Source organism: Plasmodium vivax, chromosome 4, assembly GCF_000002415.2.
Source record: "Plasmodium vivax chromosome 4, whole genome shotgun sequence".
In the NCBI taxonomy this organism is placed as follows: Eukaryota; Apicomplexa; class Aconoidasida; order Haemosporida; family Plasmodiidae; genus Plasmodium; species Plasmodium vivax.
The window spans coordinates 525756-550559 of NC_009909.1; the positions used below are offsets into that span (position 1 = coordinate 525756).

Here is a 24804-nt window from a genome sequence, read left to right on the forward strand (position 1 = left end):
GGTTTCACTCTGCAGTGGAGGGATACGTTCCCTTGTCGAGGAAACCGCGTGAAGAAAGAGAAACCCTTGGGGGGCGAAGCGGGGAGATCTCTCATCCTCCCACTTAGCATTGTTCTTGCAAGGGTGGCTACCCCCTCCACAAGAAGTTAACCAGTTCGAGGTGAGCACGCTGATAAGGTTGGTTAGACCGGGCGGGTGGCTCCCCGTGGGCAGGAAAAGCGTAGCAGCTTAGTCCGCCGAAAAATGATACACACACGAGGGTGGAAGCCACAGCGGGGGTTATTTTGTTTTATTTTTACGTCATTTTTACGTCATTTTTACGTCATTTTTACGTCATTTTTGCGTCATTTTTACGTCATTATTACGTCATTTTTACGTTATTTTTACTCTATTTTATTGTTTTTTTTTTTTTTTTTTTTTCCAGTTTGCGAATGAATAGGGGAAAATGTTGGCAGTAAAAAGGAGAGTCAAATTTTGGGGGCAACTCAGTGAGTGTAGAAGCGGTGGAAGTGAAAAAGCAGCTGGGTTTCTTCCTGCTTACTTTTCGCACCCACGTCGCCCCGTGCCGGCACCACCTGGGAGACCCCCCACAGGGTCCCTTTTGACACCTTCACGCATCCGATTTTTTATTTTTCTCAATAAAATCAATCGCATCCTGCACGGTGCTTATCTTCAGCGCATCTTGGTCCGAGATGGTTATGTTAAATTTTTCCTCGAGCGCCATGATGAGTTCTACAATGTCTAGGCTGTCCGCCCCCAGGTCCTGCAGTGAAGCGGTGATGGAGATAGCGGTGGTGATAGCGGCGGTGGTAAAGGCGGTGGCGATGGTCGTGGCAATGGCGATGGCAGTGGTGATGGCGGCGGGAGAACTGCGCAGAGGGGCGCCCCCCCGCGGATGCCGCTAAACCGAGTGGACACTCCTCTCGAACGCACCTTGGTAAAGTTTGACTCCATTTGTATCTTGTCTTCCTCCACGGACAGCTGCTTGGAAATTATTTTTTTTATATCGTCGAAGGTGCTTCCCAGGGAGTAGGCAGAGCCCCTTCTGCCCGTGGCTCCCTGGCCACCTGTGGTTTTCCTGTAGCTTAGGCGCCCCTTCCGGTTGCCGCTCTGCTGGCACAGCGGGTTGTTCCCCGACTGGCGGAAGGCTGCGCGGGGGGCGGTGAAAGGAGCGGTGAAAGGAGCGGCGGTGAGGAAATGAGCGGTGAAAGAATCAGCCGTGTGGGGAGCATTCGCACTCACCCCTGTAGGTATTCACTGGAAACCCAATCGAGGGAATCCCCCCCCAAAAAAAGGTAAAACGAAACACTCACGTAATGCTTACCAAACACGCCGCATACAAAAAGGAACCAAAGCAGAATGGCCTTCATCATAGCTATTGGGGTGGTGCCAAACGGGGGTTTGTCTTTATGTCTTGCTTAATTTTTTTTTTTCTTCCCTTTTGTTGGCTACACATCCAGTTGCTCGCTCAGCAGGATCGCCTCGTTTCGAGCGGCTCAACCTGGCTGTCCTCTTTTATCAAACCGTTTGGCGGGGTGCCCCTCGAAGGGTGCAGCGATCGATTTGTGTATTCTGTGAGAAATTGGGGGAAAAAAAAAAAAATACACGTGGACGTCAATAGAGTAACCCTTCCTACTTTTTCCTCCTCAAGGGGATGTCCCCCATTGGGTGTCACGCACAGTTCGGGGGGTGGAAACCCCCGTGCGCGGTTCAAATCCTCAGCTTCGGTCGACGGTTTCGTCCGGTCTGCAGGCAGATAAGCGCACACGGGCATACACATACATGTGGTGTAGGCCTGCTCGTATATTCACACAGAAGTGAGGTTACTCCTTCGCATTCCCCCTTGGGTTAGAAGTTCCAATGTGGTTGAGCATCCTTCGCCCGTTGTAAACGCTGTGCTTTTTTTTTTTTTTTTTTTCTCTCCAGGATGCAGATCGTGTTGCCTTCAGTTAACTTCAATTCGATTGAATGTGTTTCTTTTTTTCTTTTTTTTTTTTTTTTTTTTTTTTTTCCTCGCTTTTCCTTTCCCTCGGGGGACAACAAAACCGAGTCGCCCTCCCCACAAGGAGATAATTTTAATTGTCGTATGTTCTCTCTTCCAAGAAAAAAAAAAAAAAAAAAAAAATCCTTCCGAGGTGTACCCGTGGTAGGGGATAAATTGCGCCGCGTGAAAAAATCTACCGCTTCACTGAGCGGTTGCCTTGATGGGCACCGCGGCAGGGGGGATGAAGAAAGATGCGTGCAGAGAGAGGAACAGCTGAAGGGCGGGGAACCACCCCCCTCGAGCGCAACGGTACCTGTGCATCCACTTCGCGCAAGCGAGGGGTGCCACTACCTCTCCTTTTATTATCCTTTTGGAGCAACGAGCCAGAGTGGAAATAAGGCAGGCACCTCCACTGCCACTGCCACTGCCCCACGTACACCACCGCTTAAAAAGAAATTGTGGGGGGGCCTTTTTTTTTAAATCTCCTTTTTGACCGATCGTCCCGCTGTGTGCACGTTGATGATACCTTTTTTAGCGCCTCCCTTTTTGCAACACAGTAATGAGGAGGCAATATGATGAGCCCTTCCTCCCCAAACGGAGGTTAATTGCCAAACATGGGCACCCCCCTCCGCGTCGTTATGAACACAGATGTATGTACCCCTTTCTCTGTGTGCAACCTCCTTTCGTTTTTTTTTTTTTTTTGGAGCACCCCCCCTACACACGAATGGCACTTACTATGCGTACCCCCACTTTAAGTAAAAGCAAACGGTTGAGGGGAGGAGCCACACAAATGGATGTTTACACAAACGGGGGAAAACTTCATCGCATTATATATTTTTCTTTCCTTTTGGGGGGATCGAATCTGAGGGGGGCACATCCTTCTTCTTTTTCTACTTAATCTTTTTTTTTTTTCTCCCCTTTTTGGCGAACCCCCCCATGGGTCACTCCCCCATCGATGTCTTTTCATTTTAGCGTGTCGAATGGGGGGTGCGCACGGGTTCAACGCCACCATGGAGTGTACCCTTTGAGGAGCTAAGCGGCATGCCATCCTCATCGTTTTAGGAGCTACTTATGAGCAGGCGTGTAGGGACAAAAGGAAGATGCGAAGGGGGGGGTGGCGGTAGTGGTGGTCGTACCGTTTAGGCTACTCTTCCCGAGGGGGAGGGATTCTCCAGCAAACTCGCAAATGAGCCGCGGTGGTATTTCACAAAATGGAGGGCATCCCCTTTTGGAGGGCCTACCCCGGAGGAGCCACTCACCCGCGCCCTACGCGCACGCGTAAGGACATACCACTACCACTGCTATTACCACTGCTATCACTCCTGTGTGTGCATGCAACTGTGCAGAGGGGATGGCCGCCTCCCCCCTGTGGGTGGTACCCTTTTTGACGTCCATTTGGAAAACAAAATAGGCCACATGCATGCGCGCTGTGGAGAGCTTCCGCGAATGGGAAAAGGAAAAAAAAGGGGAAAAAAAAAGAAAAAAAAAACATGTACAGTTAAGCTAAACCGAAGCTATGTCAACCACCCAATCAAAACAACTTCCATTCCCCCACGTACACGCCTCCTCCTTGCACAGTGGGATTGTTGCGAAGAGGCCGGTGACACATCACGTGAGGAGGGGAGAAGTCTCACCTTCGTAAGGGGACTCGCAAATGAGATTGGAACAGCGCCAAGAAAAGTAGAAAAAGGAAGAAGAAAAAAAAAAAAAAAAAAAAAAAAACTCCATGTGTACATGTACCTTACATACGCCTGTGAATGTGCCGATGCGGAGCAGCACAGCTACGCCTGCCCCTCAACATCAAAATTGATGCCACGGTGACTTCGCTTTGAACTGATGCCACCGCGCCTGCGCTTCGAACTGGCGAGTGCTTTCCACAGGGAAGAAGCGGGGGGGAGGGCTAACCCCAATTTGAAACGTCGCAAAAAGAAGCGCGCGTTTTGCTCTACTCACCTTTGGAAGTGAAATAGAAACCCCTCAGGGCAGCGGCGACTTGCAAGGAACTCCGACCAAGGGGGGAGGATGCCGTGGAGAGAGAGCCGTTGGGATAGGCGCAGGAAGAGAGGACCTCCACTGCGCACATCCCAGCGGATACTTTCGCGAGCCAGCCTCTGTTCGGTTACGCACGCACGGGCGTAGGCGAGTGCCTCCGAGCGCGATCCGTGTATAAGGATAGGGAGCGGTTGGCCCCAGCCCAGTCAAGCCTCTTGCAGGGCATTGCGTACGCGTCGTTTGGGGAGCGCCCAGCAAATCGGCCGCTGAAGCGGCAGGTGAAGCCCCCGGCGAAGCGCTAACCCGCAACTTCCACCTGGCCGCCGCCAACAGAACGAAGAATCCACCGCGACATCGTCCCGCCATCGCTTCCCCTGCATCTCCTTCACCCCTCCGTTTGTACCTGACGAAGCATCCCCCTACGCACGATCGGAGGTAGGTGATAAATTGTATGCCGCTTCGTTTGCGTAGGAGCGGTCCGCATTAAGCGAAGCGCCTCTTGGGATGATGGCTCGCAAGGGGGCTGGAGAAGGGGAACAACCCACCAGGGAACATCCAGTCGCGGAAGGATCTATCGAGGAGGAGAGCCCCGCCGGACGCCCACAATGGAAGGGAAGGAAACGCCGCAGCCGGTCGCCCTCCGGCGGCCGCTCAGAAAACTCGTGCGACTCAGCCAGAAGCGACTACTCCTGCCGGTACCTCAACGCAGACAGTTACGGAAAGAACGTGAGTCTGTGTAGGAAGTGTCTTTTTACCTATTTCAAATTTAATAGCGTGACGAATGTCATTTACATGAGGCATGGAGCCAGGACCCCCAAAAAGAAGATTCAAAATATTTGGCCATTTAAAGAAGGAAAGGGAGACCTTACCTTCCTGGGATTTCAACAGTCTATAAAAATTGGAAAGTACCTAAGGAAGTATTACTATAGCATGAGGAAGCTCAATTCTATTTACAATGATGGGGGGAGTCGTTCGGGGGGGGAGAAGAGTAGTGGGTCTCTCGAGTCCGATGAGGAGACCAACCTGATGGGGGGATCCACCCCGTGGGATGAGCTACTTCCAGGGGGTAAAATGAAAAAGAGGAATTTTAAGGAGAACTTGGGGAGTCGGAGGAGGCTGAGGGAGACGATAAAACTACTGGTGGGTAAACGCCCCCCCGCTGGTCACCCCTGCAGGGTGTTGCACAAGAGGGTGAGGAACAAAATGGGGTGGACTCCCTTCTGCCGGGAGAGGAAGGGGAGGAAGAGGAGGAAGAGGAAAAAAGGGGAGAAAAAAGAGGAGAAAAAAAAGGAGAAAAAAGAGGAGAAAAAAAATGACAGAGTTACCCATGCGAATCACTTCATGTGCAAGGAAGGACAACGCGAAGCTGCCCTGCGTTGGACCCGCCCTCTCCATGCAGGCACACCAAATGGAGGTCACAATAAAGACGCCACTAACACTTCGGGGAGGGGAAAGGACCGACTGCCCCCCACCTGCCAAGCGAGCTACCCACAGACACAACAGGAGAGAATGCTCCACATAGAGAAGCAGAAGCGGAAATTTGATAGAGTGGTAAAAATAATAAAACATTATTTGTGTGTGAAAACGACCAGCAGTGAGAGGTGCAAGTTAACAGCCTATGCCATCATGTGTGGTATCCTCGGAATCACAGAAAAAATGTTTTTTTTTTTTTTTTTATTATCTTTTGATAATGACCAGTATGATTTGTTAGACGCAGATTTTATGGGTGGGAGGGGGATGGCCAGTGATCACTTCCGCTCTGTGAGTGGCAAACGGGAGGATAGACTGCCCCCCCTGTCAAGTCCGCGGAGGTATCTCCCCAATAGTAATAGCATCCTCGAAAGGAGGAAGAGCTCACTCCCTGCACGGGTTAACTTTATATCACACCAAGGGGATTCTGTAGACACGCATGTGAAGGTGGGGCCCAGTTCGGGGGACCACCCCGTAGGGCATCCACAAGGGGGGGGCAGTTACCACCACGTCAGTTTTGCGCCGGTATATCCCAATCCGGTTTGCAGTTTTATGGAGAAGGATTGCGAAGGACGCCTCCACACAGGTGAGCAAAAGCAGCAGGAGCAGCAGCAGCAGCCGCGGCAGCGGTTGAGGGAAGCTGCCGAAAGTTGCATGACCCGTTCAGGTGGAAGTGGCATCCCCGAGTGGGTCTCCTCCGTGGTGGAGGAGCAGCCGGAGGAAGAACCTTACAGGAAGCGCCCAAACGGCCGGGGAGAACCACCGAAGAGGCGAAGCGATGCACGAAGTAGGACAAGCGACACCAACTGGAAGGTGGAAAGCGCGCAGAGCTACAGCGACAGCGTGAACCCGAGTTGGGGCGTCCTTAACAGGAGCCTTGGGAAGGGAGCCCCCCGAAGTGGAGCAGCGCGAAAGGGAGGAGACAAGTTCCGCCCGAGCAGTAGCCTCCTCCACAATGTGAGGTTATTTTTCGAGTTCGTTCTAAGTGGAAGGCACAATTCTACGCTTTTCTACAACAGGATAGTGAAGACGAAGGGTCGGAACGAGAGGAAGTTGGGGAAGCCGCTCGTTAATTTTATATTTGAATCCTACATGCAGTATGTGTTGGGCGATTTTGCTGGGTACGTCAGTCGTTCAGGGGAGAGGCACGCCGAGCGAGATGCTGAGGGCCGTTCGGGGCACCCCCACGTTAGCGACTACCGCGGCAACCACCGCAAAGACCTGCTCTCCTACCTGCGGAACATCTACATCCTGTGCTCCGTGGTGAACGTGGCGGAGAGCAACTCCCTCATGCTGAAGACCCTCAAATCGAATAACCACTACGTAAAGAGGCTGAAGAATCTCATCTTCTGCAACTCCAATGTGTACAAGCTGCTGAATGACCACTATAAGGATGAAGTGTCTATCGTTTACCAAATCACCAAATGGAACACCAGAAATTACCTGAACAGGTCAGAACTTTTGCTCAGCGAACCTTGGGCTAATATCACTCCAAGTGATGTAGTAGCAGAGGATGAGAGGGATATAAAAAATAGAATTGTACACATTTTAAAGAAGCACAACTCAGCTGTTTATAAGATAAAGAAGAAGCTACACAAATCTATCATTTTGAAAGATCTGAAGAAGCTCAGCTGCTACTCTGTCAGTGGCTCTTCGAGGGGTGTTCCCTCTTGTGAGACGCGGAAGTTCCTGCAAGAGAAAATTAAAAACATGAAGAACCACCTCTTCTTCAATTGCAAAAGGAGGAACATTAAGGTCATTAAGCAATTCATCAGCTCGTACGATTCGTACGTTTATCATAACGTGCGTTTGGTGCTGGACATGCGCAAGGCGTATAGGAACGTGGAGGTTGAGTGCAGCTCCTCCAGTGAGGGCGTGCTCGCGGTGGGTTCCTCCGAAAGGGGGAGGGAGCACTCGAGCGGGGGGCCAAGCGGACGGGAAGACCGCCCCAAAAAGGAAGTATCATTCCGCGAGGGGGGAGATCCCCCAAAATGGCATCAAGCTGCGCAAAGGGGAGGAGCGCAAGGGGGGGATGCGCCAACTGGAGCAGAGAAGTGGACCCACCTGGAGAGGCCGAGCGGGCTGGACGGATGCTGTGCGGGGGATTGCTCCAATGGAGGTGCCCATGGGGAGGGCGAAAAAACGGCAAAGGGGCCTCTTGGCCAGAGAGAAGCGGCGCTCGCTAACCAGCTCGCCAATCCGCTCACCAACCCGCCGGATGACCCTCCTGACGATGCGCTCGCTAGTCAGCTCGCTAGTCAGCTCGCTAACCAGCTCGCCAATCCGCTCACCAACCCGCCCGCTACCCCGCTGGCCAACCCGCGCGGGACGAGGAGGGCCGAGGAGGGCGCGGAGAAGAAGGAAAAGAACAAAGCGAAGAGCTTCTATAAAAAGATCTACGAGTGCTACAAGCACATGTGCACCCTCGAATACAGCAACAAGTACCTGTCGTGGCTGTGCAGCGGCATGTCGCTGATGGACGTGGTCATAAATTTTATGATAAGCGTCCGTGTGTATGAGGATTTCAATCGGGAGGTGGGCACCGGCTGGGGGGGAGGGAAGAAGTTCATTCCCAAAATTATAGTTTACCTAACGCACCAGTCGTCCATTCTGTCCTTCCAGTCGTGCGTGGGTGTCAAGCGGAGCTCCATGAAGATCCCGCCATTCGGGGGGTTCCTCTCGCTGGAGCTCGTGCACATAAGGAAGAAGGGCGGGCATAGGCATGGACAGGCGGCGTCCAAGGGGCGAAGTGAGCTTAGCGCTAAGCCGCTCAGCGAGGCCAACAAGGAGGACCACACCGCGCTCCAAATGGACGGTAAAGCGGAAGGGGACCGGGCGCCGCTGTGTGGTGACCCCCCCCTGGACCAACTCCCCAGAGAAGCGGCACAGGATGATCCCCCCCTTAGCACCGCTCCCCCGCGAAGACAACCCCCACGCGTGACAGGCGAGGCGAGAAGTGCAGACCGGCATAACGTCCAAGCGTTCATTCGGGACAATGACACGGCGAGTATATTCTGTTGTAAGGAGGACTGCGTGTGGAAGGTCAGGCGGGGCAACGGTCGAAGTAGCCACCACGCTGATGGGCAGAGTGCAAATCGCCACCACGCTGATGGGCAGAGTGCAAATCGCCATCACGCTGATGGGCAGAGTGCAAATCGCCACCACGCCGATGGGCAGAGTGCAAATCGCCACCACGCTGATGGGCAGAGTGCAAATCGCCACCACGCCGATGGGCAGAGTGCAAATCGCCACCACGCCGATGGGCGGCCTGCAAACCGCCGCCACCCTGATGGGCGGCCTGCAAACCGCCGCCACCCTGAGAGCGGCGCGCGCGAAGGCAAGTACGAGCGCTACCTGCCCAAGTGTGCAAAGAAAATCCACGACTTTAAAAATTTGTTCAACCTGCTCTGCTACAGAGATGGTAAGGGGGGCGGCAAGGGAGGCGGCAATGTAGGCAGAAACGGAAGTGGCAATGTAGGCAGAAACGGAAGTGGCAATGTAGGTGGCAGTGCAAGCCGCCACTTGGGCAGCCACCCGGGCAGCAACGTGGACAGCCTCATTCAGCTGTACAACGTTTGCCTCAGTGACAGCTGCTCTTACGTGGGGAACGCAGAGCTGAACGGCGGGCAGGGGGGGCCCCGCAGGAGGAGGAGGTCCTTTTACGGCTACTTTGTGAAGTTCACGTTCAATCACTACTTCCCGCTTAAGCTGAAGAGGAAGAAGAGCATAAAGAAGTGTAGGCGGGGGGGAAGACGGAATGGGGGGGAAACGGAGGAAGGAGAAGACACAGGACGGCTGAAGGGGGAGGCAGTCGAACAACCCAATGGAGAGGTAAGCAGCTTGGAGGGAAGAGCCCCTAAAGGGAAAGTCCCCCCCACTGTGGTAGGGAGGAAAGACAAACGGTTGGATACAAATGGGGAGACATCCCGGTTAGCTTCCCCAAAGGGAAGAAAAAAAACTTTCCAAAGGGGTAAACCCCACATGCAAAACACCTACGCCGCGCAAACGAGTGACCAAAGCGACGACTGTAGGAAGGGCAAACACCTCAGGAGAGACAAAATAATGAAGCGACTCAACATGAATAGCTTCAGCTTCGACTGTAAGCACGACAGGTACATGCACTACGTGTACAACAGCAGTGACCTCAAGTACGGCAGGATCTACAGCAGGCTTAATAGAGAAAGCGATTCTAAGTTCAGTACCAAGAAAAGTGTAGATATTAATAACCGGTTGATAGAGAGGAGCCGGGTCAAGTCCAACGGAGGGGGCAGCTCCTTCTCCAGTGATGAGAGTACGCATGACGAGTTGGAGTTTCGCAACGGGAAGTTTAAGTCCCTTGGCCGGGGTGAAGGCGGAGCGGCGGGGGGAGCGCCTAAGGACGAGGTGGAAAACGAGCTGAACAGTGTAAGCGGTGTGAACGGTCAAACGAATTACCCTGCGGGGGAAGCCGGACGGGAGCACCTGCACCACTTGAAGGCGAACGAAGTGGATGGAGGCCAGCCGAACTGCACGCCCATGGGGTACAGCTTCAAACTCTCCAAGAGAGCCATGTCCTCCAGGCTGCTAAAGAACTGCATGACGGAGGAGACGGAAAAGAGGAAGAGGAAGAAAATGCAAAAAATGCAACAGATGCAGAAGAGCAAGCCGGGGGGTGGTAGGAAGAAGGACGAGAGTGACAAAAGGAACTACCAGAATGAGAACATCATTTGTCTGGACTGCTTGGTTAGCTACTTGCGGCAGATGCTCCGGGTGTACGGCCACCCCGAGATGTTGTGAGGTGGCCAAAGAGCGGCCAAAGAGCGGCCAAAGAGCGGCCAAACAGAGGCTTTATAGCGGCTTTATAGCGGCTTTATAGCGGCTTTATAGCGGCTTTATAGCGGCTTTATAGCGGCTTTATAGCGGCTTTATAGCGGCTTTATAGCGGCTGAAGAGCACCTTTATAGCAGCCGAAGGGGTATTCCTCGCAGTGCCATCCCCGTTGGGCATCCCACCCGTGGAGGCTTCAAAACGTAACTCAGGTTGATCAGTTGGTGGTGACGCGGGGGAGGAGAGAACCCTCCCCAAGGCGATGTCACATTGCTGCCTCTCCAAAAAAAAAAAAAAAAATGCACATTCGCACCAATGCCCCTACATCAGCACACACATGTAGAAACACCACTGTGCCGCCTCTCCAGGATGACCAGGTCCACCCTGAAGAGGAGCACCTCCTCTTCGTTGTAAATATCACAGCGGGGGAACTCCCTCCTCAGATAGGCCTCCACAAAATTGTAAATGCTCCGGTGGGTGGAGGAGGAGCGCACAGTGGAACCCCCACCCAGGTGAGCGAATTCGCTCAGAATGAAGTGGCTGTAAAACTGCTGCAGGAACTTCAGGGGGAGGGCCGAGATGTTGAGCGGCGAGTGGCTGCCCAGGTGCAGGAGGGCGAGGAGCAGAACGGCGTTTCGCTTGTCGAGGTTGGTTGGGGGGGGGGAGTAGCAAGAACGCAGTTTGCCGCTCTCCTTGACGCTCTCCTTGACGCTCTCCTTGACGCTCTCCTTGACGCTCTCCTTGACGCTCTCCTTGACGCTCTCCTTGCCGCTCTCCTTGCCGCTCTCCTTGACGCTCTCCTTGACGCTCTCCTTGCCGCTCCCCCTAGAACCTTCCGTGGAACGCTCCACTTCCTTACGAAAGAACACCCGAAGGAGCTCACAGAGCCAGAGGGCGGCCCTCCGGCTTCCCTCTCTCTGATGCTCGAGGGGTAGATACTCCAGGATGGAGACGAAGTTGAGAAGGTACGTCGAAATGTTTGGCGTGTGTATTGCTCGTCTGGGCAGTTGCTGGAAGTGCGCATAAAGGATGTGTTGCCCCTGTGTAGAAGCGGTGTGGGCTGCTTGCGGGTGACACCGAGCCAAGCGTAGAAATGCCTCATCAACGGCATTGAGGTAGTCCAGAAACACCACGCTGTTAAGGAATCGAATCTGCAGCTCTAGGTTCATAACCCCCCGTTGGAAGAACATGGCGGAGATGCACCTTTCGGAGAGCACACGCATCAAGTCGCTGTGCCTCACCTTGGCATTCTTCAAAGAGAGGAACACTCGGACAGTGGTGCTGAGTGGTAAGTTCATCTGATCGTTGCACGCCCGACGTTTTAGCTCCTCCTTGTATAACGCATCCAAGAGGGAGTGAAGCTGCTGGAGCAGTTTCCTGCCCATGTCCTGCTCGCTGTAAGGGGTAACTTTGTTTTCCCCCGAGGGGGTGGTGGTGTTCTCCCTCTGACTGTTCACATGGGAGTCTCCCCCACCTCCTGCGTGCTCCTTTTTTTCCCCCCACTCATTTGCAACCCTTTCGCAACTTGAGTCCATTTTGATCCCGCATGCACCGAACCGTTCGATTGAGAGCTTACTAACTGTATAGTAAAAGCTAGCCACGTGGTAAACCAGTGTGGCGATCTCGTGCCCATTCAAGTGTTCCAGTGTACCCACAAAGTTGTGGAAGTGGTCCAACAGGAAGAGATTAAATTGGGGAGCGATCTCTCCAAAGCATGGGTACCTCTCGAGATAAACGTGCAGGACCTCCTTGAAAAGGGGGAAATTCTCTCGGAACTTCTTATCCTGCAGGATGAGATCGCTTGACGTGGTTATGATGGACATCAGTGGGGGGGTTACACCCGCTTGGGGTGGCGCACCATGTGGGCACATCCTTAGGGGGTCCCCCAGGGATATCTCCTCCAAAATTCGCTTCAACACCAAGGAGACAAACTTCACTTGGATGGACCCACCACGCGACTGCAAAAAGGAGGCATACAGCAAGTAGGCATCGTGCTCCACAATCTTATGCTTCAGCAGGGCAGACAGAATGGAAAAGAAGTCCTCCTCGGTCAGCTGCCCCTTTTGAAGCTGCATGAGGTGTGTTAACTGGTTGAGTAGCGCCTCCTTTACGGGTTCTTCACTTGGCTCATTTGGGGAGATGTGCTCGTACGCCAGGAAGTACACTTTGAGGGGGTGCACTCTTGGGACCCCTTTTGTGGGGGGTGTCTGGTTAAACCAGTTTGGCGAAGTGGCCGATTTCGGCGAAGTGGCTGAGTTGAGAGAAGTGGCCGCGTTGGGTGAAGTGACCGCCAACCCGGGGGGGCTCGCCGTTGTGCCGTCCCTGGGGAAGAACACTACACGAGTGACTTTATCTGCCAGTCGGGTGACCATTCTGTTGAGCTCCTCTAAACTGCGGTTGGTAGGGGCCTCTCCGGAGAAGAGGAACGTCTCCTCATGCTGGCTGGGGTCCTCACTCCTGGTGAAGCTGCTGCAAACGTTTGTGGCCTCGCGGAACCGCTTGAGAAAGGAGAGGAACAAAATGATCTCCGCCTCGTTTTCGAAGAGGTTGGAAGCGCCCTCCTCCAGGCGACTGACGCATGCGTGGAGCAGCGGGACGTTCAGTTGGCCACCCCGGTGAGAGAGATCTACATTGATGAACATTAACAGGTGGTGCTTGGAAACGACTGCTTCTTCGCTTTCGATGTGCTTCCCAATTTCCCGTAAGAGGCTTAAAATGCACCCCTTCAGCGTTTCACTGTTGGTGAAGGGGAGGCAAATTGTGTGTGCCTTATGCAGGTACTGAAGAACTGTTATGAGCTTGTTCGTGGGTAGCTTTCTCTCCTCCCTACTAGGAAAGAGAAGACAGTTGGTTACCTCTTTGAGGAGATGTAACAAATGTGTAGGCACCATGGGTGTTTTGCCTTTCCTTGATTGGAAGTCCCCACAGGTGGGGGAGTCTCTTCCCCCCTCTGCTTCCTCCATTTGGTAGAAGCAACCGCTAAACGAGCTCACATCTGTGTAAGCTGCCATCTGGTGGTAGATCCCCCTGACTAGATTGATGCTCATATTTTCGTGTAGCATGGGGTGGTAAACACTCACAATGCTGTAGCAGCTGTTCATCGTCTGCGTAAGTGACGATCGGAGGGTGCCCCTATTTTTCACTTCTTGGAGGAGGATTGCCATGTTGACGTAGATGGTTGCAATGCTGTTGAGCTCGTTCTGCGTGGGGGTGGCGCTCCAGTGAGGGGTGCATTCTTTCAGCCTGTCAGGAGGGGGGCATTCCTCCAGCATGCCAGCAGAGGCGCATTCCTCCAGCGTGCCAGCAGAGGCGCATTCCTCCCCCATCGTGAGGGACGCACGGACGTGTCCAGTGAACCCCCCCAAGAGGCCCATCGCACCACTGAAGAGCTTCACTAGACACCCTTCCGCCTCCCCCGAAAAGGAAAACTTGGGGGAAAGGAAATGTCTCACCTTTAGGATTTTCAAAGCGTTAATTATGTGTGAGTAGGCCCACAAGTTTGGCACGACGGACGGGGGTGCATTCTTTGCTTCGTTCAGGAGAACGCCTCTGGGTTGATCCTCCCCAGAAAGGGCCCCCCCACACACCTGCTCGTTCCACCCCTTTATAACAGCGTGCAACACATGGTAGTTCACTCCTCTGTGTAGGAGAAACCTCCGCCTGTCGCCCTTCTGCTTATCAAAGAGACTCACACTCGAGGAGAGAAAGGAGAGAGCCAATTGGGGGCTCACGTTTACTTGGGTAACTTTATTCGCGAGCAACGAAATGGTGTGCAGGACCTTCTCCGAGGCGTACCTCGGGTGGTTGCTCAGAAAAAGGACGTAACTGTTGAGGTGCCTAAAGGTGTCTTGGTCCCTCTGGTTTGGATGGCCGCAGTGGTTGCTTTGTTTAGGCGGCCGTTCGGTGAGTCTTCCATTTGGAGGGGCCTCCAACTGGTGTGCTGCTCTCCCAGAAGGGTTCCTCTCCCCGGGGGGGGGACAATCCTCAGTGGGAGTGCCCCCCTTGGGAAGCTCCCCCCCGATTGGGAGCCTTTCCGGAAGGTCCCTCCCGTTTGGGGGCTTTCCCAGAAGCTCCTCCCTTTCGCAGATGTGCCCGCTCTTCTTCAGGAATGCACCCCCATCAGAAAACGAGCCTGGAGTGCCCCTTCCCCGAGTGTAGTAAAAATTATTAAAGTGAGAAAAGAAGTGAAAAAAAAAAATGTTCTTAATTAACTGCTTGGTGCTTTCACTGGGGTTCACCCTGTGCAGGTACTTAGCCACTCCGGGAAGCAACTCGCTGACGTTGCTCAAGTGATAATGCTTCAAATGCAGATTGACATTGTGGTGGATGTAATCAAAAATGGTCGGGTGAAGGTCGTCGCATATGCTCCCCTTGGAGACATTCAAATGGTATTTTTTTTTTATTAACAATTTGTGGAAGGCAATCAGAATTCTTCTGTCTATGTACACGTCTTTATTTTTCTTGTGTTGGTTAATTAGGGAGAGGATTTGGAAGACCGCACCGTTTAGGGTGCCCTGCGAGTTCCTTCGCATGAGGTGTTCTATCGTCTTCTTCACTGCGTCTGTTTCCGTGGAGCTCCCATGCTGTGAGTGAGACGCGGGGGGAGACACCTTCCTCGGTTTGAGGCCCCTCGGGGGGGGATTCATAAGGTGATTCCCACTGCTACCGATGGGGATGACCCCCTGAGGATTGCCGAGCCTGCCTTCTCCCTCTTCCTCCCCTTTCACCCATTCGCGCGTTGTTGAGAGGTGCACGTAACTGTTCCCCAGGAGGGCACCGCTCGTTTTTTGTATTGCCCGCCTGGACCTTGGAATTTGTGGGGGGCCCCTGAGGTGGCGCCCCAGAGATCGCAGGAGCTTCATTACGTGTGGGGAGCGGCGTAGCGGCATGGGGGGAAAACGCGAGCGTTAGGCGCGATTTTCCAGGCTACTCCATCCCTCCTCATACGGAGGCAACACGTACTGATGGTCGCATCCGTATAATAATGTAGAGGTGGACCACTTCGCTACATGCTTTGCAGGGGGGGCGCGCTCTCTTGCCCCCTCTCTCTCCTCCCCGCCGAGCGAACCCGTCTGCCTATCAGCGCGGTGGACGCTTCTACAAATTGGCCGCCATAAGGAAGAGCTGAATTGGGTTACCCAGCGCGGCTAACCTTTTTTTTCCTCTCTTTTTAAGCGGTTGTTGGTGGTGCCGGGTGGGGGAAAAAGGATCAGCGGAATTTGCCAAAAAAAAAAAAAAAAAAAAAAAAAAAAGAAGCGGTCAAAAAGGCGATCAAAAAAACGACCGAGAAAGCGCCGCGAAAATACCCCGCAGAAGGAGTGATAAAAAAAAAAAAAAAAAATTGGCAAACCGCTACCCTTTCGTGGCAAATTAAAAAGAGCTAACCAGTTGTTACCTCTCCCTTTTTGTAGCGTTTTTTTTTTGGAGAATGCGCGCCCGCTCGGGAAGATTCAAAAGAGAGAAAAAAGCCAACTGAGAGAAGAGCTTCACTTCCTTCCTGTGAGTTTTGTGCCCGCCCCAATTACCCACGTTTTCCGCGTGAGTAAAACTATGCCGCGATTCGTACGCAGCGTGGGTGGGCGCACGTAGCAGGGAAGCTGGTGGGCGGTACGAACGAGTCGGCCAGCCGAACGGCAGCAGCGCCCCCCCGGTTAGAAGCATCACTCCGGTTAAGCAGTCACCCCGGTTAGAAGCATCACTCCGGTTAAGCAGTCACCCCATTTGCTGCTCCCCCCCGAAATGGCGACGGAGGAAGCCCCCCCTCGCGCTTCCTCGGGGGGAAATCGAAAGTACAGGAAGGAGAAACCCTGGGACAACGAAAACATAGACCACTGGAAAGTAGAAAAGTTCACGAGGGAGGACAACAAGCACCACTTCCTAGAGGAGTCGAGCTTCAAAGTGCTCTTCCCAAAGTACAGGGAAAAGTACCTGCAGCAGTTCAGCACTGATATAAAAAATGTATTAAACAATCACTTTATAAAATTTGAAATGAATTTAATAGAAGGATACATGTGTGTGAAGACGACCAAGAAAACGTTTGACCCGTATATCATAATAAAGGCGAGGGACATGATCTCCCTTCTTTCGAGGAGTGTCCCCTTCACTCATGCCAAGCGAGTGCTGGAAGACGAAACGTTCTGTGACATTATAAAAATTAGCACCTACGTAAGGAACAGAAATAAGTTTATCAAACGAAGGCAGAGGCTGCTAGGCAGTAATGGCACCACCTTAAAGGCCCTGGAAATTCTAACCAGCTGCTACATCTGCGTGCACGGGAAAACCGTGAGCGTCATTGGGTTCTTCAAGGCGCTGAAGGTGGTGAGGAGGATCATCATCGACTGCATGAAGAACATCCACCCGGTTTATCACATTAAAGAGTTAATCGCCAAGAGGGAACTCCAAAAGAATGAAGAATTTAAAAACGAAAACTGGGAGAAGTACCTCCCCAATTTTAAGAAGCGAAATGCACAGAGGAGGAAAATTAAACAAAAGCTGGAAAAGAAGAAGGGCGCCAAGAAGGAGGAGAAGTCCGTGTTCCCCCCCGACCAGCTGCCCCGAAAAATTGACATCCAGATGGAGACGGGTGAGTACTTCATGCGCCGCAGCAGCGGGGGAGTGAAAGGGAAGGAAGTAGCAGGTGAATGAAGCAGACGGTGAAAGAAGCAAACGGAGGAGAAATATAATACCATTTGACGCTGGCGCGGGCGAACGGCCCAAGATGGACAGCCCCCCAACGAGGCGACCGCGTAGGTGACCCATGCACCTGCGCGATGTCACTTCGGGGCGACCGCTCCAACGGTGGGGGAGTCCAACCCGGGGTAACGCCGCCCAAATGGAGAAGCGCACCACATGGGGGGATAATTCCCCTTCTTTTCTCCCACTTCTTCGTTTTGGTTTTTGCTGTTTTTTCGTTTTTTTTTTCTCCCCTTTTTTCTCCTTTTTTTTTTCCCTCTTTTTTCCCCCCTTTTTTTTCCCCCTTTTTGCCGCTTTTCCCCACTTCAAACCTTAGCGACGTCGCCGCAAATGCTGATCAGCGCGTAGGCGTGGGAGCGCTCCTCGCGCATGAACAAGTTGGTGATCCTGAAGGAGCAGAGCAAGTTGGCCCCGATGGCCTTAATGTGGGCCTTGGCAATGAACAGCACGTCAGATATTATGCTCTGGTAAAAAACGTCAAACTGCTTCAAGTTAACATTTTCCTTAACAATGTGCAGGGAGATAATCCCGAAATATTTTTTTATAATAACATTTGGGAGCACATTCAGTGGGGTTATTATGATGGAGGAGAACTTCTGGTCTGGGAAGGAATCAAACAGGTGCTTCCTATTTTCAAGGGAGATGTAATTTTTGAGGTCGTTAAAAAGGAACAGCGTGTCGCTCAGGTTGTACTTATCGGATGGCTGCTTCGCTTTTTTGGCCGCCTTTTTTAGGAACAAGCTGAGCTTATTTTTTTTGTTCCCCCGGGTTTCTTTCTCTTCGCCCCGCTGGGTGGGCGTGTCCTTCGCGTGCGTCGTCGTCCCGGCTTTGTCTCTCCCCGTTGCGCTTCTTCCGATACCGCTTCTCCCCGTTGCACTTCTCCCCATGGCGCTCCCCCCCACTGCTGCCTCCTTGCTGCCACCCCCCCTGTGGGAGAAGCACAAACGAAGGCTGAACAGCTTCTCCGCCAACGTGTGGAGGATTCCCCTTTTCTTTCGCTGCCCACCCGGGACCTTATCCCCCCCGTAGTGGTCCATCATCATCGTCATCATTTTGCTCCTCCTGGCCCCCAGCTTGTCCCCACTCGAGGGGGGAAACAACTCCGGGGAGTTAAAAAGCAGCTGCCACTTCTCTATATAGTAATTTTCTAAGTAGTTAAAAAAGTGCTTCAGCAGATTCTCCTGCATCAACCGATTCATGCTCTTCAACTCGAGGCTTACGGAGTTATTATTTTTTATCTTAACCAAATGACCAGTCAGCATAACCTCCAGCACGTCCACAGATGTGAAGGCGAAGTGGTACTTTATGCAGTACAAGCAGCAGGGGTACATTTTGTTCGCGAATAGGTAAAATATTAAGACATTGTAAAGGTCGTTGAACGCTTTGTTAATTTTTTCGTACACGACATCCACCTGCTCATTATTTTCGCTGAACAGATTTATCCTCTTGATCAGGTAGAGGTAACTCTTTGAGAGATTGTTCAAGTAGGTGTGTTTTCCTTTATTTTTGTTTTTTTTTTCTGTTTTTTTTTTGGTTTTTTTTTTCCTCCTCTCTTCGTCCGTCAGGGTTTTGCGCTCTGCGGGGGGGGGGAGTTTTTCAATCCGCTCAGTAGCGGCCTCCCCCTGGAGGATTCCACACTGACTCGCAACCGCGTCGAGGCCCCCCTCGGCGGGCCGCTCACTAACCTGGTCGCTGAACTGATCGCTGAGCAGGTCGTCTCGTTCCTTACGAAGTAGGTACCCCAACAAGTTCGCTTCCCTCCTCTCATCGGAGAGGTTTCCCTCCGAGTCGCTTTGCCTTTTCCCGATGGCGATGCACTTGTTGATGGAGTCCATCACGCAGTTGTTCGTGGTGACCCTGGGCGGGCTGTTCCCCACGAGGAGTTCCCTCTTCCGCGAGTTAGGGGCAGTCGCCTGGTTCGCTCCTCCGGGGTTCGCGTCTGTCTTGTGTGGCGGGGCTTCATTCGGCGGGGCTTCATTCGGCGGGGCTTTATTCGGCGTCGCTTTGTTTGGCACCGCATCACTCGGCGCCGCATCACTCGGCGCCGCTTCATTCAGCGCCGCTTCATTCAGCGCTGCCTTACTTTCGCGCTGCTCGTAGAACGTCTCGAACCTTATGCTGGGGAGGAGGTCCAGCGTGCACATGTAGAAAAAGTACTTGGGTTGGTTCTCATCCCCCCCGCCCTTCCTAAACTCGCAGTCGAAGGGGAGGCTGTTTTCGCTCCTGTCCAGCGCGAAGGAGCGGTTGCACGTTCGCATCAACTGGGAGCGAGATGCCGGGAGGAAGATTCGGGGGAATTTCCTCTCTTCACTAGATTTGGTCGTGCTGATGGGGCCGTAGCAACTAAGGTTTCGCTTAACAATAGAGGGGGACTCCCTTTCGGAGCGGCCACTTCTGTCTACTTGGCTTCTAACATCTCCGTGGGGGTCACTGCCTCTCTTTTCTTCGCCCCTGTGTGGAAGTGGGTCTCTCGCGGGTGAAATATGCCCTTTGGATTGCAGCGATTCCATTGTTAGGTGGTCGCAGTTTGGGGCTCCCTCTTTGGGGGGTTCCTCCTTGGGGAAGTGCTCGATGTTCTTTCCGCGCTGCCCCTCATCACTTGGAGGGCTGCCCCTATGTGGGAGAGCGCCGCTGTCATGCCTCTTATTGGCCAGGTAATTGTGAACGTCTAAATTGAACACATAATTGTAGAGGGCGATGCTGTCCTCGTAAATGTTAAGTAGAGTTATATTGTCTAGGTGATCTTCCACTTCGTAAATATACCCTTTATTTTTTACCCGTTTGGCTTTTTTTTTTTCTTTTTTTTTTTTAATTCTCTTCCTTTCTTTGATTCCTAGTTGGGTGTACTCCATGGCGCTGTCTCTCTTATGGTGGTCACTTTCGTTTGGGCAGTTCAGTAGCTCCTCTTCCTCCTTCAAGTAGATTTCTCTCAATCTGAAGTAGTTATTGCCTTTGATTCTGTCACATCTAGGTTGTTCATCCCCGTTTGGGTTCTGCTTAATGGGTTCTACGGGGAGTTCCTCCGAAAAGGCTTGCTCCATCAAATCGTTCTCTCCGCCATTGGGAAGTTTGCTCTTGTACTTCTGCGAGGGGTCCACTCTACCGTCGCTGTCCTGCACCATGTCCCCTTGTATAAAAACGGGAGACAGCAGGCTTTTATTTCTGCAGAAAAAGGATCTATAGTTCAAATTGTCGTAGATGATCTTGAGCTCCCTTGTGGTGATGCTCTTGTTCCTTATGTAAAAATTGTCCTTGTAATTTGACTTGATTAGGAACTTATTTTCCGAGTAGGTGCCATACATGCACATGCCCGTGCCGCAGCAGTAGCCGAAGAGGTAGCTCTGGTTGAAGCACAGTCTCAAGTTGTAGTCGAAGATGCTGTTGAACCCGTTCACCAGCAGCTTGCAGATGATTTGCTTGTGCAGGTTCAGCTCCAGGAACGGGAAGACCTCGCTTATCTGCACGGGGAGAGGGAAGCGGCGTGGGAAGCGCAGAAGTAGGAGGAGGGGTTAGCGCAGAAGTAGGAGGAGGGGGAAGCGGGGGACTTGCCCGAATGGGCTGCGCAAGGGGTGGCCCCCTCCCTGCATGCACCACCCGACCATGCGGTCCATGCGCAGGTGCGCCGATGGGGCCTTTTCTCACCTCTGAGGCGAGGTACTCTCCGTAGTGCTTCTTCAGCGGGTACACGACGAAGGCGGAGATGAGGAAGCCGCTTCGGGGGGGAAAGCGGAGGAAGCAGATGAATGGGACGAAGCGGTTGAATGGGACAAATCTAAACCGACATGTGGTCTCCCCATCGCGCGCCGACGGGGCCAAGTTGGCCGCCACGAAAGGCCTACTTCCCAATGACGGCCAGGTTCTGTGGCACGCTCGAAGACGAAATGAGGATCTTCGGCACGGAGGCTTCATTGCAGACCCTGTTTTGGGGGAAACGGCGCAGTAAGGAGGGCAAGCGATAGAGACAAAATAAGTGCGCATAGCACGATGAGACGTCTCCACAGTCACGTGTCGCCGCTTAGCTTCACCTGCAAAGGACCGTGTCCCTCTCTATGTCGTCCGACGCGTAGTGCAAATAGACGCAGCTAGAATTCCTGTGCGCATTTAAGGGACCACCCTTAAACGACTGGTGCTTGTTCCTTTCGCTGTTCGCGTAGGAGACGATTTTGTCATCTTGGAAAAAGGAGGGCATCACATTTATGGCCGTCCCGTAGCAAAAGAGGATGATCACGTCGTTGTAAATGTACGTGTCTTCTTTGTACCCTGCAAAGGAAAAAAAAAAAAAAAAAAAAAAAAAAAAGGGGGGGTTAGCAAGATATCCCTTCAGAGGCAGCAACGCACGGAGGAGTCACCGAACGGAGGAGTCACCGAACGGAGGAGTCACTGCGGCGTTATCGTCTTGCTTCGTGTACGGATGTACGTAATCCTCAACACAGTCGCGGATGGAGAGAGGCACCTCCCGCCATGCACACTGTGTTACCCAAAATGACGTTGCAAGATAAGAACTTTGCGTTCGATTTGATCTACGGGAGGGGGGGAGAAATGCGCGGGTGTGTTCCCTAGCCATCGCTCTGTTGGCGGGCGTATGTTTGCTCGTTTGTTTAATTGCTTTTTTTTTTCCCCATTTTTTTGCTTCCCCTCACCTCGTCCCTGATCTCGAGGAGCCATTCGTCTCGGTGCTGCTCCGTCAGCCGCTGGTGCAAAACCTTGACGGACTTGGCGGCGACAAGTCCTCCTAGGAGCGGCAGTGGGCATGCACATGTATGGAAGCATGTGTGTAAGCATGTATGCATGTACGCACGTACGTACGTATGCATGCATTCACACCGTTGCTACCGCCGGCGCGCCCCCCTCGGGGAAACCTACCATACGTGTACTTCACACTGTTTGGAAGCGAATCGACGGTGAGCAAAATGACGTCCACGAAATTGAAGGTGGAGTTCGGCAGAGTGCTATCCCTCTTGTAGAGTTTCAAGTCCTTATTTTTTTCCAAACTGTTTTGCCGCAGAAGCTCATTGTTGCGCAGAATATTTTTTATGTTTCTGTTTTCCCCGGGGGTGGCGTAGTTGGGGTCGTTTAGATTCCTCACCCCCAGCTTCACGACTGTCCCGATGATGCGGATGCAAATTCTGAGAGGCAGGGGGGGGGGAGAATTAGTCGTGCGTAGGAGTTCTTTCATCTGGGAGTACCCACATTGCGGTGGCGACGTGGCGATGAGCCAAGAATGGGGACTTACTTGTTCGTCGTGCCGCCCTCCAAGTTCAGATGCTCTTGATAACCCAGAATGGCGTTTCCACCCAGCAGTTTGGCCTACGCGAGGGATTAAGTGGGAAAGGAAAAAGAGTAGGTCTTCCCTTGATTAGCATATAAGTCGAAGGGGTTCCACATCTGCATGCACGCACATATGGGTGAGACTCAAAAAAAAGAAAACCACTCGGGGGTACCTTTTTCCCAATAATTTTCCTCGTCTGCATGAAGGAGTTCTGTATGACGTCGCATCTTGCCTCATTCGAGTTTCTGCCACGGGGGGGGGGAAAGGGGAGATACAGATGAATAACCGGGGCCTCCCGGATGAATAACCTTGCGGCTTAAATCGAGAAAGACCCCGCTTGGCAGCTGTCTCTTCTGCCCCCTTTTCTTTCTCTCGCACCTGTTGGATCTTATCAAGTCCTTCCAGTCATACTCAGGGTCATTTACAATCTTAAGTTCGTGCTGCCGGAAAAAAGAAAAAAAAGGGAAACAGATTTCCCTCGTCCGATTGTTCCTCCGGTTGGAAGTGCACTAACGCATGCGTGGACCCGCATTCGGGATTCCTTAACAGGGGAATTCTACACGCAGAAGCGGCCGTGCGGCCGTGCGGCTGTCCTGGTCTTACGGCGAAGCTTATAATTTGCTCGATGTAGTAGGGGGAGTATTTGGGAAAGGACGTCGTGCCTAGGAGGAGGACATCTGCAGTGGGGGGGGGGAGCGGCACAACATGGGGAAAGAAGCCAACTGGAGTGACCGCGGCGTGTCAAGGGATTCCTCTCACCGACGGCTCCCTCACCGACGACGCCCTCACCTGCGCTGTTATCATTGTAGGGGTTTTTTTCCTCAAAGAATTCCCATTTGATGGTGCAGTACAGTTCGCCTAGCATTGGGGCGACCCATAAGACAGGGGGGGGGAGGGGAAGAAAATATGTACGCTTGTGGTGAAGGGGGTATGTGGGGTGGAGGCACCCACACGGTGGTGTTTCTTCCACTAAACGTGCCGCTAATCGTGCGGACTGCTGCGCGTGGGAACCTTTGAGCCCGGCCAGGGAGTCATACAGGGGAAACCACCCCTCCAACTTCAAATTGTCGTGGAAGTAGAAGAAGCTGAAGTCTATTTGGATGTACCCGCTGTTTATGTTTTCCACGTCGTCGATCTGGGGAGGCGGCGGTGAGAAGCGGCGGTGAGTGGCCGTTTAGGGAGTAGCCATTTAGGTAGTAACAGTTTAGGGGGGTCTCTATCTGTGACGCTACCATCTGTGACTGCACTCATGGGGGCGCTTTGCCTCCCCTCTGCTCATCTGCAGCTCTCGCCCCCCCCCCCCGTACCGTTATCTTCAGCGGGCAGGTCTGCAGCTCCGAGTCGTCGGCGATTTCCAGCCGAAAGGACAAGTTCAGGTCATCCGTGTGCCTGTTGATGTCTGCTCGGGGGAAAGTGGAGTGCCATCAGCGTGCCAGCAGTGTGTGATGTGTGTGGTGTGTGCGGGCCTACTCGCGACGGGCTGCTCGCCACCCTGCACACTCGTTTGCCCATCAGTGGGGGAGCTCAAATGGACTCCTGCTTTTTCTCGCTAACTAAATTTGGTCCTTTGTTTTGTCTCTCCCAGAGTGACCTGCCAACGGTGTGCATGGAAAAAGGGGGCATCTGTGTGAACGCAGGGTTCGCTTCAACCGTCCCGGCGGTCTGCCAACGCGGCTGCTAATTCTTCGCGGTTGTTAATTCCACGCGGCTGCTAATTCTCCGTGGCCGCTAACTCCCGCCCACCTCGACATATTTGAGCGAATCCACTTCTGACCTTTCGAAGGCGTTGAAGTCCCGTATGCCGGATATTCTGACCTTCAGAATGCACGGCATTTTGCGAGGCGTAGTGGTGGTCAGGCGGTGTAGCGGTTAGGTGACGAGGCGAAGCCGCAAATTTGCTACCGCCACGAGGGAGGAATCCCTGGGGGGTACACCAAAGTGGAGCGGCCGACCCAACTGAGCCTGCCTCACACATGGGGATGCCTCACGAGACAAACAGGAAAGTGCACAAAACAGTTGCTACGCAGCCGCAAAAGAGCAAAGCTGGGGATTGCAAACTTCAGATGAAACAAAAAAGGGGCATGTCCTCCCGAGGAAGGGACAAGCAAAAGGGCTCGTTTTTACGGAAACAAGTATGTCCCCTCCCTCTAAGGTGACGCATGCTATGGGCAAGTTTGTTCCAAGCAGGGAAGATAGCAAATTCGAAGGGGGATGAACACAAAAAAAAAAAAAAAAAAAATTTACACCCCTGTATGGCGGCATTGTAGTAGCGCCCATATTGCTGGCTAAGCTTCGCGAAAGGAAAAAAAAAAAAAAAGGAAGAAGCGAAGCGAAACGAAACGAACGATAGCTACTGCAGTGTAAACCCTTTGGACCGTTCCCCATCGTTGGAGAGGCATTTTCCCCTTTTCGATTCGCAGTGCATGTCCGACTGGGGAACACCCGCGTGTAAAAATTTACACCCTACGCATTAAGTTAAAGGATACCACAAGTTGGTCTCCCCCTCCAAAAAAAAAACAAAAAAAAAAAAAAAAAAAGACCAACATAACATAGTTTTGTTTGACCGGGTTGGTAACCAACCACTCAGTTT

At 52.7% G+C, this 24804-nt stretch overlaps 6 protein-coding genes across 6 annotated transcripts, besides 12 other annotated features; 2 read left to right on the forward strand and 4 right to left on the reverse strand.

The window, feature by feature from the left end:
- Window positions 1-427: 427 nt before the first annotated feature.
- Window positions 428-1815, reverse strand: PVX_003880 (acyl carrier protein 4, chloroplast precursor, putative). The gene is made up of 4 exons (XM_001612965.1): window positions 1783-1815; window positions 1325-1572; window positions 934-1148; window positions 428-763 (listed from the first exon to the last, which is right to left on the reverse strand). Exons 2-4 carry the CDS (start codon window positions 1371-1373, stop codon window positions 611-613), a joined length of 417 nt encoding a protein of 138 aa, XP_001613015.1. The 5' UTR covers window positions 1374-1572; window positions 1783-1815; the 3' UTR covers window positions 428-610.
- Window positions 751-779: a microsatellite.
- Window positions 1135-1217: a microsatellite.
- Window positions 1816-1847: 32 nt separating the features above from the next.
- Window positions 1848-3453, reverse strand: PVX_003875 (hypothetical protein). Its single transcript, XM_001612964.1, has 3 exons — window positions 2787-3453; window positions 2643-2698; window positions 1848-2095 (listed from the first exon to the last, which is right to left on the reverse strand). The coding sequence occupies exons 1-3, from the start codon at window positions 3036-3038 to the stop codon at window positions 1849-1851; spliced, it is 555 nt and encodes a 184-aa protein (XP_001613014.1). The 5' UTR covers window positions 3039-3453; the 3' UTR covers window position 1848.
- Window positions 2333-2370: a microsatellite.
- Window positions 2460-2484: a microsatellite.
- Window positions 3454-4480: 1027 nt separating the features above from the next.
- PVX_003870 (hypothetical protein, conserved) lies at window positions 4481-10222 on the forward strand (the record flags this gene model as incomplete). The annotated part of the gene is made up of 3 exons (XM_001612963.1): window positions 4481-8261; window positions 8391-8488; window positions 8768-10222. 3 exons carry the CDS (start codon window positions 4481-4483, stop codon window positions 10220-10222), a joined length of 5334 nt encoding a protein of 1777 aa, XP_001613013.1.
- Window positions 5561-5642: a repeat region.
- Window positions 6401-6433: a microsatellite.
- Window positions 7982-8131: a microsatellite.
- A 143-nt stretch (window positions 10223-10365) lies between the features above and the next one.
- PVX_003865 (hypothetical protein, conserved) lies at window positions 10366-15114 on the reverse strand (the record flags this gene model as incomplete). The annotated part of the gene is made up of 1 exon (XM_001612962.1): window positions 10366-15114. The coding sequence occupies one exon, from the start codon at window positions 15112-15114 to the stop codon at window positions 10579-10581; it is 4536 nt and encodes a 1511-aa protein (XP_001613012.1). The 3' UTR covers window positions 10366-10578.
- A 721-nt stretch (window positions 15115-15835) lies between these two features.
- Window positions 15836-15866: a microsatellite.
- Window positions 15867-15991: 125 nt separating this feature from the next.
- PVX_003860 (RNA-binding protein, putative) lies at window positions 15992-16897 on the forward strand (the record flags this gene model as incomplete). Its single annotated transcript, XM_001612961.1, has 1 exon — window positions 15992-16897. The coding sequence occupies one exon, from the start codon at window positions 15992-15994 to the stop codon at window positions 16895-16897; it is 906 nt and encodes a 301-aa protein (XP_001613011.1).
- Window positions 16898-17250: 353 nt separating this feature from the next.
- PVX_003855 (hypothetical protein, conserved) lies at window positions 17251-24047 on the reverse strand (the record flags this gene model as incomplete). The annotated part of the gene is made up of 16 exons (XM_001612960.1): window positions 17251-20403; window positions 20588-20657; window positions 20785-20862; window positions 20971-21205; window positions 21423-21465; window positions 21586-21677; window positions 21809-22071; window positions 22179-22252; window positions 22387-22459; window positions 22593-22654; window positions 22818-22891; window positions 23004-23072; window positions 23226-23349; window positions 23522-23613; window positions 23769-23805; window positions 23958-24047. 16 exons carry the CDS (start codon window positions 24045-24047, stop codon window positions 17251-17253), a joined length of 4629 nt encoding a protein of 1542 aa, XP_001613010.1.
- Window positions 20091-20114: a microsatellite.
- Window positions 21569-21601: a microsatellite.
- Window positions 22053-22125: a microsatellite.
- A 745-nt stretch (window positions 24048-24792) lies between the features above and the next one.
- Window positions 24793-24804: part of a microsatellite that runs on past the window's edge.